Here is an 18,825-nt window from a genome sequence, read left to right as displayed (position 1 = left end):
ATATCCTTAAGATTTAATGGGTGTTTTTTTTTTTTGCTTTAATAAAACAAAACAAAAAAAAAAAAGCGATGCAGCTTATTAAATGGATTGGCACTTGCACCAGTCAGTCATTTTCATTCAAATCATTCTGCCTATAAATTAACCTATATTGTGAATGTAGCTCTCACATATAATAATAATAATACACCTCACAATAATCAGGCCCCATCTTATCTCAATGACCTCATAGTACCGTATCACACCAATAGAGCACTTCACTCTCAGACTGCTGGCTTACTTGTCCTCGGATACTTAAGAGTAGAATGGGAGGCAGAGCCTTCAGCTTTCAGGCCCCTCTTCTGTGGAACCAGCTCCCAGCTTGGATTCAGGAGACAGACACCCTCTCTATTTTTAAGATTAGGCTTAAAACTTTCCTTTATGATCAAGCTTATAGTTAGGGCTGGATCAGGTGACCCTGAACCATCCCTTAGTTATGCTGCTATAGGCCTAGGCTGCTGGGGGGTTCCCATGATGCACTGTTTCTTTTCATTTACCTTATTTACTTTGTTTATACTCCACTCTGCATTTAATCATTAATTGTTATTAATCTCTGGCTCTCTCCCCTCAGCCCAACCTTTCGTGGCAGATGACCCCCCCTCCCTGAGCCTGGTTCTGCTGGAGGTTTCTTCCTGTTAAAAGGGAGTTTTTCCTTCCCACTGTCACCAAGTGCTGCTCATAGGGGGTCATTTTGACTGTTGGGTTTTCTCTGTATTATTGTAGGGTCTTTACCCACAGTACAAATTGCCCTTAGGTGACTATTTGCTGTGATTTGGCACTATATAAATAAAATAAAATTGAATTGAATTGAACATATTTTATATGGTATTTTGTGGCAAATGGCTGTTCTGGGAGACACAGTGACCTGGACTACCTGTGTGTCCACATGTGTGCATGTGTGTCCACATGCACACAGTTTCTGTATTTTCCCTGGTTGAAAGCTTGGCAGGCCCAGTGCCGAGTTATGATTTCTAATGTGGGACTTTGAACAGTGGCAGTCGAAGGGATAAGCAAATGGTGCTTTATAGTAATATGGTTGCCTGGCAAACAGCTTGTTTAGAAATCCCAGAGAAATTAAACTATTTTGTCAGTAAGCTCAATAATTAGAGAAAAAGATGATAAAAAGCTGCTCAGAACTCCAAAGCTGCTCATCGTTGCTGTTGTTTGATTTGACATCTGCGATTCTCTGAATTATGCTGCCTCATCTTTAAGGGCTTCTCTAGACTTCTCTGTGATATTCCATTATATATTATAGCTGAAAATGCCTTAAATTTACATGCTGGGTAAAGCAGCAGTGACTGGGGGCAAACAGTCACTTATCCACATTTGTGACTCCACCATAACAAGTTCCTTGATTGTTCAAACACTTTTTGCTGTTGGATCTCACAGCATGAACAAAATACCACTGATCTCCATCAGGGTGGTGGTCAGAGTATCAGAAGCACCGATTCTAAAAGCCCTGCCATAAAACTTAACTGAAGGCTTTACTGTGATTTTGGGCAACTAACTCATCAAGGAAGAAAGAAAACAAGTAAGGGAGGGAGGGAAGAGTAAGTCTGACTCATCAACATCCTTTAAAAAAAAAAAAAAAAGCATGAAACTGAACACTTGATTTAGAAGCAGACTGGAAATGGATGTATATACACATGTTTTGGTGGTGTCAGTGGAGGATTAATCCTTTGACAACTGAGTGGAAAAATGGCAGTTAGATGGCCTATCACCCACCCTTGGATCATAACTTAAATCGTCTGTTATTAGTTATGACTAGTCTGCTTAGCTCAGGCACTAGATGCTCCTTCATCTGTAATACACTGCAGAGGGGAATCATTACTGGAACCTATCTGTCACACCTACTGGGAAAGAGACATTTCTGAGGAAACACAAGCTCCTATTTATATCCATTTTCTTGACAGTATTCAAACAACACATGAGACATGAGAGCGAACCCAGTGGGGTGCAGTGGGATATGCAGGACTGCAGTCTGTCAAACAATAAATGACATCAAAGTATTCTGTAAAATACATGAGACCTGAAGTGTGACTGTACTTACTTTGACACCATCTGGTTTTTTATTCAGCAGGCTCTTGGCTGCTGTGGAAACAAAGATAACAATGCAAGGAAATCAGATGCCAGCTGGAATGAACAATTACACACACACACACACACACACACACACACACACACACACACACACACACACACACACACACACACACACACACCAGGTCTATTCAAGGCCGACCAATTACTAGCAGCCTCAGAGTGGGCCCTACTAGAATTGGAAGCAAAAGAGAAAATGCAAATTAAGTCAGGAGATGGGAAAAAAAAAAAAAAAAAAAGAAATAGTGAATTAGTCTGGAGCATGCAATTAAAGTTATCCCTTCAAGAGACACTGAGACAGTCCGAGCAGCAGTGCGCAGGAAACTCTGCTCCTTTAGCTTTTTAGCAAAAACACCTTCATTTGTTAAGACTTAGCAGGAAGTGTGTTAGCAGTGATTTTTTTTCTCTCTCGCATATTTGTGCCCAATTAATTGCCACCTTCTTTTGATTTGACATGCAAAGACATTGTGAGACACGGAGCAGACGACTGTAGTGGCAGGGAGAGAAGCAATGCAGACTCGGCGTTTTGTGCATCCTCACAAAAGAGTGAGACATTTAGTGGCAGAAGGAGACGTGCATGTTTAGTAACTGAGATCAGCCATCTTTTAGCGGCCATTACAGAGGAACGTTTTTCCTGAGCCAATGTTTAAACGGAGATATGGTGGGATGTCCGGCCTGTGTTAGCTGGAATTATTTCTAATTATTAATAATTATTTCTGGCTCTAACCAGCTTAAAGCCCCGTGTGCTTTGAATGGATGAATTTGAACAACTTTTGTGATGCTCTGATTTTTTATTGACACACACATGCCAAAGCCTACTCTGAGTATCACACAACAACAAATCTATTGCTTTTGTTGTGATTGTGAGAGGCACACACCTGCATAACAACAACTGTATAACAATTTTTCAACAGGCATACTCTTTGAATATAAATGCATCCTAAAATGAAATTGTAAATAATGGATATACTTTCTGTTCAGATATACCAAATCACTTTTATCATTAAAAAAACAAACTGCATTATATTAAAGTTTTTTCCCTGCTCAATCAAAATATGTAAAACTTGCTTTTAGCAGTTTTCAAAACTGCTCAAAAAACATTAAAGGAACACTTTAATCAGAGTTTAGCATCAAGTCAATTAAACTTTAGGGATACAGATTGGTGTTCATTAAATTAACAGGTGCACTAAGGGGCAACAATGAGACAACCTCCAAAACAGGAATGGTTTTACAGATTGAGGCCACTCACATTTTTCCCCTCCTCATCTTTTCTGGGTTTTTTTACTAGTTCTGCATTTGGCTAGGGTCAGTGTCACTGCTGGCAGCATGAGGTCACACCTGGACCCTACAGAGGCTGCACAGGTAGTCCAACTCCTCCCAGATGGCACATCATTACATGCCATTGCCAGAAGGTTTGCTGCGTGCTCCCAGCACAGTCTGATTTGGCATTTGTCATAGAATACCACAACTGGCAGGTCCACTACTGGCGCCCTGTGCTTTTCACAGATGAGATCTGGAAGGAGATCCCCCAGGAGACCATCCGTCATTTCATTAGGAGCCCTGATGTTGCCAGGCATGCATACGTGTGTGCGTGTGTGTGTGTGGTGGTGGTGGTGGTAGTGGGGAGAGGGTGTCATAAAAACTACTGAGTACCATTCTGAGTTGCTTCAATTAAATTTCAGCACCCTCCGTAGGTTGATAATTTTCCATCAAATGATGTGGCATCCTAACACATTATCCAGTCCATGTCAGAATAGATATCCAACATGTTTTCAAAGTCTTCCTTTAATTTTTTTGAGCAGTGACAGATTTGGGTCCTGGATTAATCTAATCTATAGTAAGGGATTATGCTTTTTTCCATCTGAGCAGGAATAGTCACAGTTAAACAATCATAGCAAAATATTATTTTATATTATTTATATAATAAACATGCACGTGCTCAATACTGAATTTAACATTGGAAATGATATAACTAATCATTTGACACATAATAAAATAGCCAAACAGCTGCAAATTAAACATTAGCAGGATGCATGTAGGTACTGACTAAGTGAATGTTTTTATATACTTTATAGAAATACGCAATTATTTATTGATGCAGCTATAACTGCAATGACTGTTTGTCTCTATTACCGCTACAATAGTAACACATGACAACCTAATAAAAATTCGAACTGAATTTCTAAAACTTTTAAATACATATTTATACACAAAGAAAGTATAGTTCTGCTTCATCAATGGGTCTTTTTCATAAAATACAGATGCATACACATATATTTAACATATTAACTTACTAAAGTATTATACAGGGGTGATTGAGGGCTTTAACTGAGAAAAGTATGTTTTCCTTTTGATTTTTTTGGGTATTATAATGCAATTCAGAAAGTTGGGGAGTTTCCTTTTCCTCTGATATGGCCGCTAATGCGTGAGCTGTCAGCTGAAAGTCCTACAGTGATGCTTTAGTAAACACGGTGCGCCCCGGAACCAAACCTGGTTCCAGGGTGGTGCTGCCTACACCAAGGACTCTTACCTTACACATGAGTTACCACACAAGAGGAGGAAGAAAGAAAAACAAGAGTAAACAAAGGGGATTGCTGTAACACTGGTAACTGACAGTTGAGAGATTACAAAGATGAAATGAAATGAGAAAAGTCAGCTTTCCTGTCATTTGTCATATAGATACAATCAATAATGTTAGACTATGTTGGAACGGTTTGCCCTTTAAAGGCACCTGTGGATGGGAAGGTATCGATCTCTAGGGTCATTCGGGCTTTTTGTTAATGGCAGCTTAAAAAGGAGGACAGATGGAGCTTAATGGGCTCTAAAGGCCAGAACATTAGAAAACAGCGGCGCTCTAAAGAGCAGCAACTTTAACAATAATCCAATACAGTGTTAAGGAAGTGTCAAAAAAAAAAAATGTCATCACTAACAGTATTTAACTGCATTTAATACTTTAGATAGGTCTGGGAAGAAATGTCACGATTAGCTGTCTAATCTTCATTATAACTGCTGCAGTCCTACCTGAGAAGTTACGAGTGGCGAGCATTGTGGTCAGAATAGCACCCTGAGGAGAGAGAAGTGGACACAGGAATAAACTACTGCGTTAAAACAGAGTGAAAGGGTGATGGTTAGGACAGGATTTCTGTCACACACTGAAGCTAACCCGACCTGTATTTTCAGTGAGAACCACCCAGTCTCTACACTTTCTTATAGGCTGCGCACCACAACCCTTCAGATGTAGTGACAACATTGCTGTCCCCCTACCTTGAGTTTCCTCCTAGCGTTGAACTTCTTGAGGCACTCCACAGTCTCCTGTCTGTGCATCATGGATGCTACAGTGGAGCGTTGCTGTGAACACAGACAGGCAGTGTGTTGAGACAAACTTTAAATGAAGACCTGACTTGATTATAACAGCAGAGGCTGGTGGTGGTCTGTGTGACACCTACGCAGATCCAAGGGTGTTTGAGTGCATCAGTGGCAGTAACTCTCTTGGCAGGGTTAATGGTCAGCATCTTGTTGATCAGGTCTTTGGCCTCTGGGGTCACTGTGTCCCACTCTGGAGAGGGAAACTGTTGGAGGAATGACATAATTAAAACTATTTACAGTGACCCACATAAATATACAATAGGAGGAATATTGAACTACCAATTAACCTAACCCCACTAACTGCATGTCTTTGGACTGTAGAAGGAAAAACCAGAGTACCCAGAGGAAACCCACACAGAAAGGTCCCAGCCAGATGGACTCAAACCCAGAACACTGAGAACAAACCCAGAACTGTGAGGGGCCACCATGCTGCCAGCATATGCCATAATATTTTTTTTTAAACTCTAATGTAATATCTGGTTTTGTCCTTTGTGTGTAAAGAAAAAACAAAACAAAACTCAAGACTAACGTATCTCAACATTGTATTGTTCAAGGTATCTGAAGTGTATTACTTTGTAATTGTTGTGGACAGAGACAGGAACTCTTTCTCATGGGGACCAAAACAGCAAGACAGACAGCAACAATAATTAATTTTCCTTTTAGGTGAAGACGTGTTTTAAAGTTAGGGTAGTTTACAAAGCAGTTGAGGTCATTTTTGTCACGATACCCCCAGACATTCAACACATTTTTTTAGAAACCAATTTATTCACAGACACTCTTTAGCATATTACACTATATTTGCACAATTAGAGAAAATAATCTACTAGTAAGGTGACTAGAGTGATCCCTCACCTATCACGGGGGTTATGTTCCAGAGACCCCCACAATAAGTGAAAATCTACAAAGTAGTGGCGTTATATTTATTATAGATTCATTTTATTATTTATATATATTTTACGGCTCAGGCAGCACGGTGGTGTGGTCGTTAGCACTGCTGCCTCACAGCTACAATGACATGACAATGACCTCTCTCTGTGTGGAGTTTGCATGTTCTCCACATGTCTGCGTGGGTTTCCTCCGGGTACTCCGGTTATCTCCCACAGTCCAAAGACATGCACTTACTGGATTAGGTTAACTGGTCACTCTAAATTGCCCATGGGTGTGGATGGTTGTCTGTCTCTCTGTGTTAGCCCTGTGACAGGTTGCTGACCTGTACAGGGTGTACCCTGCCTCTCGCCCTATGAGTGAACTGCGATATAGCGAGAGACGACTGTATATCCAAAGACTGACTGAGGTTTCAATTTATTACCTTGCAATTCCAAGAACAACTTGTTGACAAAAATACTGTAGACTTGGCTGAGGCTATGTTTCTGATGAAAACATAGTTAAAATCACGTTTACCAGTTCAGCTAACATAAATGATTATTTAGCTTTTTTGTTAGTTAGGTTAGGTAAAGTTAAGGGAAGTATTTGCAATTAAAGTTAGATTTATTTCCTGTATAGTTGCTCTAAGAAGCTCAAATGTCCTCTGTGTGTGTGTGTGTGTGTGTGTGTGTGTGTAAAACTCACATCATATGCCCCAGCTTTAATCTGCTGGTAGAGTCTGTGCTGGTCCTCATCCCAGAATGGAGGATATCCCACAAGTAGAATGTAGAGGATCACTCCTGCAGCCAACACACACACACACACACCCACACACACACACACACACACACACACACACACACACACACACACACACACACACACACACACACACACACACACACACACACACACGTTTTGGTCAAAGTTCACCTAGTCAGAGAGTTCACTTCCTAAAAAAAGCGTAAATTTACGGAATTCAAAAACAAATTCAACAAAATAATACTGAAAAATTGAATGAATATCTGTTTCTATTGGCTGACATTATATGAGCATTGAAATGCTAATTTTCCAGTGTAAATGCCTTTGAACTATTGCAGAAGAAGTAGCTTTTTAAAAGAGGTCAGTGATTAAATTGCCTCATCAATTTGTAGTTTTTATCCATTTTCTTCTGCTGAAGTCACGCTCTCATGCTAAACATTTCCGCTGCAGGCAAAAAATATAAAACTCCCTTCTGCATTTAACTTTTTTAATGAATAGAAGAAAATTTAAAAAAGAAAGAAAGAAAAAAAAGCTCAAATTCAAAACCCATCTCTCTGCACCAGCACTGTGTGTTAGAACTGATGATCAGTGTAGACAAATATGTCTAAATAAAGAACCCCGAGGACACTAAGTGCTTCTGTTTGCTGGTGTTACCAGGGGATGGTGTTTTTGATTGGCTGGCCATCCGCCTGGAAAAGATGAAAAGGCCCTCTATCTGATGATAAGAGAGTGACCACAAACACAACACCGCCTATTGTTGCTGTGGATCCAGTGAGTCAGCACAGGTGTGTTTAAAGGAGCACGAGTGTGTGTTTTACACAATGCATTTCTAAAATCTCAACCCACGTGGCCTGGCTTTCAGAAATGTGGTGTAATGAGCACGAGCAATGATTAATTCAAGAGGTCGGGGTCCTCTGTACTCAGGAGCCGTGCACAAACACTCACACAGCAGAAAGGAATGAATGAAATGGTGGTAAACCAAACACTGGATTGTAAAGTAATTTCAGCAGATATTACAAGTGCATTTGCAGCAGCTTGTCCTAGTTGGTTTGAAAAGACTGGGCTGAAGGCCACACATACAAATTAATTTTTTTATCTGTATAAAGATTAGTACGGCATTGTGTCGCTGAAGGACAGCAGGATGGGGGTAATGGTTTTCTTTTGAACTAGTGGGAACTAAGTAATAAGATGATATAGGTTAGCGGACACTTACCACAGGCCCACATGTCCACCGGCTTGCCGTAGGGATCTTTCCTCAGCACCTCTGGAGACAGGTATCCTGGTGTCCCAGCAAAACCTGAAAGAGACACAAACATGAAGCTTTGTGTGAAAGACTATCCAAAGCTCATGCCAGCTTATCTTAATAGGCAAACAGTAGCTAAGAATCCGAGGCCTCATAAAATCAGGTTTAAGAGCTGCAGTCAACGATCTCAGAGACGGGAAAACACTTTTCTGCAGGTGTGTAGTTTGGCTCACAACCAGTAGCAGCAGTCTATATTTAAAAGCAGTACATGCAGACCCTGTGGGTAATGAGGCGAAGTACGACTAGTAGTTAAGTCAGGACATAAAGTGAACTGGTTCCAGATGGAAGTTGGTGCTGGGGGAATAGACTAATTATTTCTCTGTTCCACGGAGAATAGGTGGAGAGAAAGTAGGCCTGAAATCCATCCAAATAAAAAACGTGAGACAGGAGCCGGCAGCAGTAGCACACCTAGTCCCTTTAGCCACGTCGTTAGGATGACAGAGTGACATAGTTGGAGATTGATGTTTAAAGAAATAAAAAAACTATGACAGAAATGGAGTGGGTCTAGTTTAGTTTTAGTTAGAAAACACATACTTAGCAATTCCAGGCAATATACAGTAGCTTGTGAATATTAATATATGGTTTAAATGAGCTGCTGCTACATGCTGGACATTCATCTGCTGGCTGCATATCATCTACTGAACTGAATATAACATAACCTCTAAACTCATCTCCTGTATATTTTGAATACAAATATAATCCAGGTAATGTGGCTTAAACACATCGAACACTGATTTTACCATTCTCTGAAAACAGCGGGCTAACTTTAATGTCAGCTTGATGACCACAGTTTCTAATACTGCTGTTTCAAATACTAGCACTTGAACACAGTTTATATGTGTGAGGCTGGCAGAGTCTCGCAAACCCCGACACGAACATGTGGCGTGATATGCTTTAAACATTTGTATGCCCGGGAAATTTTTTTAGAAGCGAAAATGATCACATTTGTGAAACTGAACTGAAATTTGTGCATAAATATTCAGGTTTGAATTTACGTATATGTGAAATAGTTTTACGCGTGTTCAAACTGTTTTGTCTTTGTGCGTGGACGCATTAATGAACTCAAATTACACATGAGAATAATTTCAGTTCATATAGTTGCTACTAACTTCTTAGTGCTAGTCCCCATTCGGCAAGGTCGCCACTGTTCATCAGTGTACAAATTTTTTATCATCTGGAGCAATTCGTTAGCTCTAATTTTGTACTTTTCCTAGTGACAGTGGGGTAGTGACGGCATTTCTTTCAGTTGGTCTTCAAACTCTTTTTTCTGGTCACAAATTCTCCACAATACTTGTAACTAGATTAAAAGACATTCTGTGAGACCTAAGAAGCACCTGTCAGGTTGTACAGTGTTTCAGTCTGTCGCTTTCCTAAATATAAATGTATGCAAAGTCTCTTGATAACCTTCAAGAATAACTGTAATCTGTAATCCGGAGATTAGAGTTGATCCCATTTAAAAAGAGGGTCATTCCATCTAAAATCATCAAAACTTTAGAACATTTTCTGCTCAACTGACTCTGATATGCCCAAAAATTTGATGGTCCTTTGGACATTTATAGCGATTACTCTGAAGCTTCATATCTCAAATAATTTTCTGGATTTTTTTTAAAGCCCTCTCCACCCACTTGCATGTCCAAACATTGCCTCAGATTTCAACGTGCGAAAAAACATGCTCGGAGTGGGTCGACGGAGCACGCATCCAAACTTTGGACCGTAAAACTTTTAGACTAATCTGAGCTGGTTGAGCAGAAGGCGCAGTGATTTGAAATGGAATGATATGAACAGCTTGTAGCTCCGACCCAAATCAAGTCATCAGCAGGTAAAGTCACATTAACAAGGACAGTTACAAGCCAAAAACTGTATTTTGTGTGTCAATTACACACTACCTTTGAGTCAATGTATAATTAAAAGCACTCAAACAAACATACTCCCACTGAATCACTACAGAAAAACTGAGAATGCTACGTGTACTCACCAAACCATGCCTGCTGATCTCCCTGAACTTCAATGGCCAGGCCAAAATCTGCCAGTTTAACCGCAGCCCCCTTTAACTTGCTGGCTAGAAGCAAATTCTCTGGCTTGGAGTGAAGAAACAGATTAAAAACTTTCAGTATCTTGCACTTGTTCAGTGGCATAAATTCATAATTAAATTAAATGTGAGCCAGGTACAGACTTTAACATGGGTTCTTTACTGGCAGCTAAAAGCGTCTTAAAACTACAGGAAGGGTTATTACAGAGCACAGTATCGTTAAGGACTGATGTCACAGTGTGTTCAAGCATTCGGGACATCAGACTATTAGCTGAGCTTGAGGCCAGCTGCAGCAGCTCAGTAGTTAAAAGGAAAAGCACCTTTAAGCGCCTCGAGGAGACTGTTGGAACTGTATAAATAAAACTCAATCCAGTTGAAAAAAGTCCAGTGGAGGAAGGCATGCCAGAGACCAGCCTCTACACACACACTCACAACTGACTCACGCTGAACCTGATCATAATCAGGTTCAGTCTGGGGTCATGGCTGACCTCAGCCCAACTGCACGACTTCATATCTTTCAGCATCATATTGGTGTGCTGTGCTCCATTGAAGTGTGCAAGCTGGGCTGGTGGAGGACTGGGTGTGAGAGGCAGACGGTGACTCACACCCGAGACCAGGAAATGTTTATAGAGGACAGGGGCTTTGGGAACAGGCTCAGAAAGGATAGATGACGTCCTTGTTGATATATTCAAAGCAGCTTCCTTGATGGAGTCTGGTAGGAAACGACAGGCGCACAACGAACAGCAAAAACAGAGGCTGCGGTTGATCAAAAGGGAAGTGCTTTTGGTTTGCAACAATTACACCTTAACAGCAGTGAGAGCTTGGTTATGAATTTAGAATGGCCCTGCAAGTCATTAACTCTGTCACATAGATTTATTTTCACCCACATATACATCTTAGTCATTTCATTAAATAAAAAAAAAAAAAAAAAAAGTCTGAAAAAAAAGTTCCTGTATGACCTCGTCAGACTCAGCTGGGTGTTTTTTTTGTTTTCTACAATAACTTTAACATATTTAATGATGCCATGCTAAATTTATGTTTACACCTATGCTTGTTTGAGTAAAACCTCAACATTTAAAAATAATGTAACATTTATCTGTTATTTAATTAATTTTCCTAAAATGGGTTTATGCATCATGCGGTGATTTTGGGGTGTGTACTGGGAAGTGGGCTGTAAAAGTTGAATAACTATTGCAGGGCTGAATGGGTCAGGGACAGAAAACTGAGCCGGGGCAGAGCAGATGAACCGGGCGGGCTGCTGGCTGTGCAGAGCAGTGAGGGAACTGCAGCTTACTGAGCAGAGAGTCCAGAGTGTGGAAATCTAATCCAAGCAAGTAAAGAGTGAAATCAGGTGTAGAATAGCTGATCTGGACAGCTTTCAGGCCTGAAGGAGCAGAGATGACCTGGGGAAGCGGTGCAGAATGGGATGAAACGCAGTGGCTGATGAAGAGGAGGACAGCACGATAAACCTTCAGTGTTCTACGTTTACAGTAATTAACGTTTTAAACTGGGTTTGTTATTTTGCTGCAGCCAACTGTGTGATTAACTTTAAAATGTAGTCGGTGACTGCTTCAATCTGTTTCGCAGTCAGTCTGCTTTCAATACCTTCTTTAGTTTAGTGCCATCCCAAATTTGTTTTTAGCTTTTCCATAATGTTCTTCTTCTACAGTACTTCGTTTAGAGGTGTTAGTGACTGTGCTGTTTAATCCACCCTCTGTTTATTGGTGGATTCCAGAATATATTTTACCCGGTTTGTGAAATCTTACATCTAATTAGAAAAATCAGAGGGAAAACTAATAACTACTTTAAGAACTACTACTGCTGCATCACAGGGTTAAAATGCTGTACATGAACAAGGCTCCCTAACTGCTATAGATTACAGTATTTCTTACTGAAATGGGGAAATACGCTCCCTGGTGTTTGGAGGACAACAGATCTCTGGCATCATCACTGCTGCTGCCAGTGAGAGCTCTGTTGAGTATTTGTATTCGGGTCACACAGAACGCATTATAGAGGATGGACAATGCTACCTTAAGGAGTGCCATTTAACCCCTCTACAGCCCTGGTATCAGTTACTGGTGACCCCCACAGGGCAACTGGACTGTGGGAAGACCAAAGCATCACTTACAGATTAAGTTAAGAACTATTGAGAGTTAAGTGACCATTTGTTTCCCCTACCTAAATGATGGACCCACCACATCTAACCTGAAGATACTAAGAAAGGGAAAAATGTTGTCCAGCTTTCATGACACTCGGTCAGCAGGTGGGTCACTTAAACAGTTTCATAGGAATCCGTTTTTGGATTGATTTGGATACAAATGAGGTTTTTGGATTTATAATCTCAGAAACATACATTACAGACTTAGCACTGAAACTAATTTGAAGAGAAGTTCAGCTGTATTGTGAAATCTGTAATCACATTCAAACTTCAATAATCCTATAATATACTGGCAGATAAAAAAAAAAGAAAGAAAAAATGCCGTCACATTGGAGCGCTTCTACAAAAAGTTTCTCAGTTTCTCAGACAATCCAATAAACGAGCTTTCCATTGATATTCCTGCTGCTTTTCCAAACAGATGGGTGACCCATTAAAGGAAAGAAACAACATGCATGTGTGTAGATGACCACCCATATTCACCAGAAATGCACCTTGGTGTTCTCTGAGACTGGAGGGATGGAAGACCATTTCTCCAAAAGATTTAGTGTCATTGGTTGCGGGTGTGGAGAAAGCCAACCACTGCTCTAACATTTCCAAAATGTATTCAGTTTCCTTATTTAGAGATTGGTGACTGAATCACAGCCATATCATTTATTTAAAAACACTGAGCTCTCATGTACTATAGACTGTGATCTTGGAAGAGGAAATTCCAACCTCGATAAAAATAAAAAATCATTTCCATTCTCGAACCATTAGATCCCCTCTATGAACGACTCAAAGAATTCATTTTTCAAAATTTCTCATCCATCTCTACATATACATTTTTTGAAGATAATGACAGTGAAAAATATTGAAAATGATGTGAGAGCAGGAACAGAGCTACACAGTGTGAGAATGAATGATACAGTATAGGGCTCTTCTATATCTTGCCATCTTCTGTGTCATTTACTGAAATCAATTTAAATCAATTTCAAGTATATAAGCATACGCAAATTCTGAGCTCTGCTGTTTAGCACGCTGTGGATGGTGAGAGAGCACGAAGGCCAAAGTGAAAAGATGACAGAGGGAGGAGTTGGGTAAATGCATTATTTAGCATCATGCAGTCACTGCACATGCTCCCTGCTAACAGTCTAGAATATTTTAAACATCCCAAAAACATGGGAAACACCATGTATCCTGGTGAGAATGCAAACAAGAAGAAAGCGGCCCAGGACGGAATAAGAAAAGAAGTCAAAGGGAAAAGGATAAAACAAGCTTTGCATTTGCTCATGTCTAATAATCTGCACACTAATGCGGACCCAAACCAAACTGCAGGAAAGCATTAAAATCTACTAACCCTAACCTAAAAGAAAAAAAAGAACTTTTTGTTCCCACTTCTGTGCAAAATTACTTCAACCAAACAAGGGAGCTCTTGTTTTTGGCTGTGAATGCTTACCATCATCATTTCATGGGCAATTACAGCATTGGGGACATGCCCAATTGAGTATACTCCTAACTGCAGCACGCTGCATGTGAAATTCTTTATTCTTTGTTATTCATATTCTTCAGACTCATTTCAAAATGCATTTCATTCTTTTTTAAATCATCTCTCATCAGTCTCAACTCAATAATGACAAAGCCAGAACAGCTTCTTTTTATTAGTAAATTTATGAAAGCCTACAAAAATATTCAATTTCCATAAATACTCAGGCATTCACTTAATAGTTGGTTAATGCTAACCGCTGCCACCAATGGCAGGTCTTCATGAATATTATCCTTTATCAATACTGACTCTCAATCACACTGAATCTAAAGTCCAACTCACGAGCTGCTCCTGTCTGGCCACTGATTGGTAAAGTGCTGCATTGATGTTTGTTACTGTAAGGTTCTCCTTTCTGCACAGAGAACTCTGGCACTCAGCTATAGTGGTTATTGGGTTGCACACCCAGAAGATTTGCAAATGTGCTTCATAATCTATTTATGATCACGCTGACACTGCCATATGGATGGAAGGCAACCAGTGTGCTTTAAGGCCTGCTAATGAATCACTGCCTTCTTTCTTCTTTTACAAACCAATCCAGTCACTAAAGCCTTAAAGCACTGCCACAGCCTTTAGCTGTGACCTAGTGTGGCTTTCAGCACACATGCAAACATAGTCAAACGCAGATTAGCAAATACAAATAAATACAAAGAGCACATTTCACTGATGGAATTACACAGGATGTAGTCAGATTCACTGACTGGGTCTCTGTGTGTGCATATAGCATGCACCAGCTCACACTAATACATGAGCGGCTTCTTACATTTGTGTACAAAGTACAGTTCATATCAGGATTTATGTTCCCGCCTTGCTGCTGGTTTATAATAGATGTAATTGGATTCTGTCTAATGCAGCGAGCCATAAAGCAGATAAAATTACTGTCCTGGTGAATCAGCCTCGGGATTTGCTTCACTCTGCACTTCCTACTACTGTGACAAACAAATAACTTTTCCCACAGGTTTCACAGCTTTATCGCAAAGGGAGCGTCTCATATCTGACAGCAAGAAATGACTGAGTGGAGACAAAAAATAAAAAGGAGACAAATAAATGACATTAAAACGACAAAAGCTCTCAGTATTTTGATGGCAGACATAACAGCTTTATGACCAAGACTGTAAAACTCTAGAGGATCAATAATTAGCATTCTACATATTTACTCATTGAGTGCTTTAATATTGATCTCATAGCTGGGTCTTGGGAGATTACATAGACTGATAATATTGATATTATATCGACTGATAAACAAAGATGCTTAAAAACAGATGATTCTTGTCATTATCATTCACAAGGTCTTTTAGAGCTGTACACTTTCAGAGGCAGACCTCGATTAAAGCGTTCAGATTCCACTTTTAAACAACGAACAATAAAGTAACGAAAACTCTTTGAGCAACATCACAGTTAACTAGAAAGACACTTTTTAATGAGACACTTCAAAAAGAGCCCTAAGCTTTAATCCTTAAGCTATTAAACTTAATCAAATAAATCAAACTGTCTGATTCAATTTCAACTTAAACTCCATCCTTTCTTTTATAACACTCACTATTCTACCTCAGTTTGTTTTATATGGGGGGATGGTAGCCCTCGTCTACCACCCCATTTGCAAATAGAGTTACAGTAGAATGCTATAGAAAAAGCAAATAAAAACAATGCAACAACATGAAAATGATTTAAACATAAGTTTAATAACAACATTAAATGGTAAAATAGATTTTTTTTTAATGCATGGCATTTAGAAAAATATATACTAATTTTGAGGGAAATGTCAACAACTAAAGACGTGCGAGGCCTGATCAGCTCAAAAGGAATTAAGTTCATTAGCAAAAGGTCAGTAACTGAGTGTATATAATGGATGTAGCATACTCTGCAATGCTAACATCACAGTTGGTTTCAGGGTGCATTTAGTTTTAAAGAAACACATGATGTTGTTAGCCAGTACTAAGACTCCACACACTCTGACTGAAGTGCCAGGATTGATGTGCATTGGGAGTCAACAGAGTCCAACAGTGTGATGGGAGTGCAATGATAAGTCAGTGAAGTACCACCAAGTACAGATTGTATTGTCAGTACAGGCCTGTATGTCCAACACATCCATGTGTCTAGACCTCTACATAAACTATATGAAGAGCTTTGTAATCAATTTCCAGACTATGTGTGTTTGCAAAAATCTCAATGTAAAGAAATCAAATCACATGAATGCATGCACACACACTTTATATGGTGCCTCTGCTGTCCAGCTTGCTTATTTGTTTTGGTTGCATTTGGTTTTCTTTGTGTTTCTGCAGTGAGCTGTGGCAGCTGCCTGGCAACAGCCAATCAGCGTGCTGGGAAGGGCAGTCAACAGATGCAAAACGTGAGCTTACTATTGCTGAAGGTAAAGCAAACCTCAGACACACCCCAGTTCATTTGACTGGCAAATTAGAGCTTTGGGAGCAAACCACAGTGAGGAAAAGCAGCATTAGGTATGGAAGAAAGACCACTGTGGACGTAGTGTTTACTAACGCCCAACATCTGACCACGATGAGGCACTAAAATCAAATGTACTCAGTCTATCTCAGTAAGTGACAAGGCTCTATTTAAAGCAAACTATGACCTGCTTATAAGATATCTTTATTAGAACTGATGGTTTCATGATGACAATAAAAGCAGTGTATTGTTGTTGGAGGTAATAAACAATTCACCAAAAGAGGAGTGAAAACTTTAAAGGGGGGGGGGGGACCCAACAACTTTCATTTATTAAATTGTATCCCCAAATTTGGGCTATAAAATGACAAAAGTCCTGAATACTTGAAGTCACTATGTGTTAACATAAAAATTTTATATGCCACAATAACCCTCTCAACCCAGCTTAAAAGCCCTTCACATCATTACTTTGCACCAACCAAGTATCAACCATCATAGACACAGTGGGGGCCAGACCAATCAGAGGGTGTGTGTCAATGGAAAAGGTTCACCACAAGTGCCTTTTTAACAAGGCTTACACTAAGCAGGCACTGCTGTTTACAGTTGCAAGCAAATTGGAGGAAGCCTCAGGAATATTGGGGGGGGGGGGGGGGGGGGGGGGGGGGGGGGGGGGGGGGGGGGGGGGGGGGGGGGGGGTGGGGGGGGACTTCCTGGTTCCTTATATTTTGGAGAAAAGATTAAACATCTGCCAATGGAAATGTATTCAAGGACTTGGTTGAGAAGATTTACATCAGTGTGGATGTGGAAAAGGAAAAAAGGATAACACAGACAGTCAGAGAGGAAACCAAAAAAGAGAGACCGTAGTTTGTTGGTCCTCATTTGTAGCTACTTACCTTAAGGTCGCGGTGGACCACACCCATCTGGTGGCAGTGGAGCACGGCCTCTAGGATCTGCTGAATGCAATGACTGCATGCAAACACCAGGGGCCATGTGTTAGTGACAAGCTACCACTCACTATTTTGGCTGTGAGCTTGCTTTGACCCTCGGGGAGCCAGAGACCGTGTCAGTGGGCAGAAAGAACACAGCAATGTGGCAACAAACAGACCCAGAAGCTAAATTAGGGGCAATTTGGGGAAAATGGGCTATTCACTCAATAGTGCTTTTTGTGTTGCCACAGTCAGATACTGTTGTTTTATTTAATTCATTTTTTTTTCAGGAAAGAAAAACAAACACTGGAATTTCATCATCATCCTCTACTCACACACACGGCCAATGCTCTGCCCGAGTCTCAAAACAGAGGTGGTGTTAGATCTGGCCATCTGGCGGCAGGACTGTGACAGGTTGAGGAGAGGCACAGAAGCTAAAGAATGTGTGGTTTGAAACGGGTTACTAAATTTGAAAACATATGCATGTTTTGTTCCCATCGTTCTTGAAAAGTGTCACTTTCCAGCACAGTGTCAAATTGGTATTTCTTAATAACTCCATGTTTTATATAAACAGCAGAAGATTTCAAAGACCTCAAATCACCAAATCTGCCATTTAAATGCAATCATAACAAAATCCCCAAAGGTATTGTACACAGATTGGCACTGCAAATTACATCATTATTAATAATTTCATCTGACATATGCTCACTGAATCTTTGTATCGTTTTCTTCTTTATTTTCACAATTATCTGCACTGTATTATAGAATATGAAATACAGTAACACATACAGATGAATTTAGTAAAGGATAGTCACACTTTCCAAACTGCCAATTTTGAAGAAAAGAATACTAGATCACCCATTTTCACTCAGACAAATCCAGCACGCCGGCAGCTGCGGCTCAGGTGGGTTTAGAAGGTCAGTGGATCGATCCCCGACTCCTCCGTTCTGCATGCTAAAGATTTCGAGTTACGCATCCTCAAAATTTCAAGTTAATAACTCTAAATTTCGATTTATTAAACTTGAAATTTCGAGTTAGCGCTGCCAATCAGGATGCTCCGTGAAGGTACTGAAGGAGGCTGAAGGCATCAGCTGTTCAACATGAAAACACTGATTCCATCCCTTTTATGCAGCCCTTATTCACTAGAAGGGCATCCAAAGGTCAAAAACCTGACGACAATTTGTTCACATTTATTATACACTGCTAGCTAACTGTCGCTAACAGGTTTGAGTGCCCTGAAAAAAACATTTTATTTGGTATTCCTTAACTCGAAATTTCAACTTATTAACATGAAATTTCGAGTTACAAGGTCAAAATTGAGTTATAAGTTATAAATGAATAAGATAAAATTTCAAGTTATGT

General features: G+C 40.1%; 1 protein-coding gene across 15 annotated transcripts in view; it reads right to left on the bottom strand.

The window, feature by feature from the left end:
* camk2d1 (calcium/calmodulin-dependent protein kinase (CaM kinase) II delta 1) overlaps positions 1-18,825 on the bottom strand; it is a 101,486-nt gene that overhangs the window by 21,174 nt on the left and 61,487 nt on the right. For 5 of the 15 annotated variants that reach the window (XM_030723277.1, XM_030723284.1, XM_030723279.1 and 2 more), the window contains exons 6-13: positions 17,431-17,503; positions 10,407-10,509; positions 8,342-8,425; positions 7,072-7,166; positions 5,583-5,705; positions 5,401-5,484; positions 5,158-5,200; positions 2,087-2,124 (exon numbers count right to left, since the gene is read on the bottom strand). In XM_030723277.1, coding sequence (XP_030579137.1) covers positions 2,087-2,124; positions 5,158-5,200; positions 5,401-5,484; positions 5,583-5,705; positions 7,072-7,166; positions 8,342-8,425; positions 10,407-10,509; positions 17,431-17,503 — 643 coding nt within the window. Of the gene's footprint in view, positions 1-2,086; positions 2,128-5,157; positions 5,201-5,400; positions 5,485-5,582; positions 5,706-7,071; positions 7,167-8,341; positions 8,426-10,406; positions 10,510-17,430; positions 17,504-18,825 lie in introns of all 15 variants that reach the window. The other 10 variants (XM_030723286.1, XM_030723285.1, XM_030723288.1 and 7 more) reach the window with 3 other exon arrangements.

The sequence above is a fragment of the Archocentrus centrarchus genome, unplaced genomic scaffold, assembly GCF_007364275.1.
Source record: "Archocentrus centrarchus isolate MPI-CPG fArcCen1 unplaced genomic scaffold, fArcCen1 scaffold_24_ctg1, whole genome shotgun sequence".
In the NCBI taxonomy this organism is placed as follows: Eukaryota; Metazoa; Chordata; class Actinopteri; order Cichliformes; family Cichlidae; genus Archocentrus; species Archocentrus centrarchus.
The sequence above is the reverse complement of the archived record's forward strand: the minus strand, read 5'-3'. Positions and strand labels throughout refer to the sequence as shown.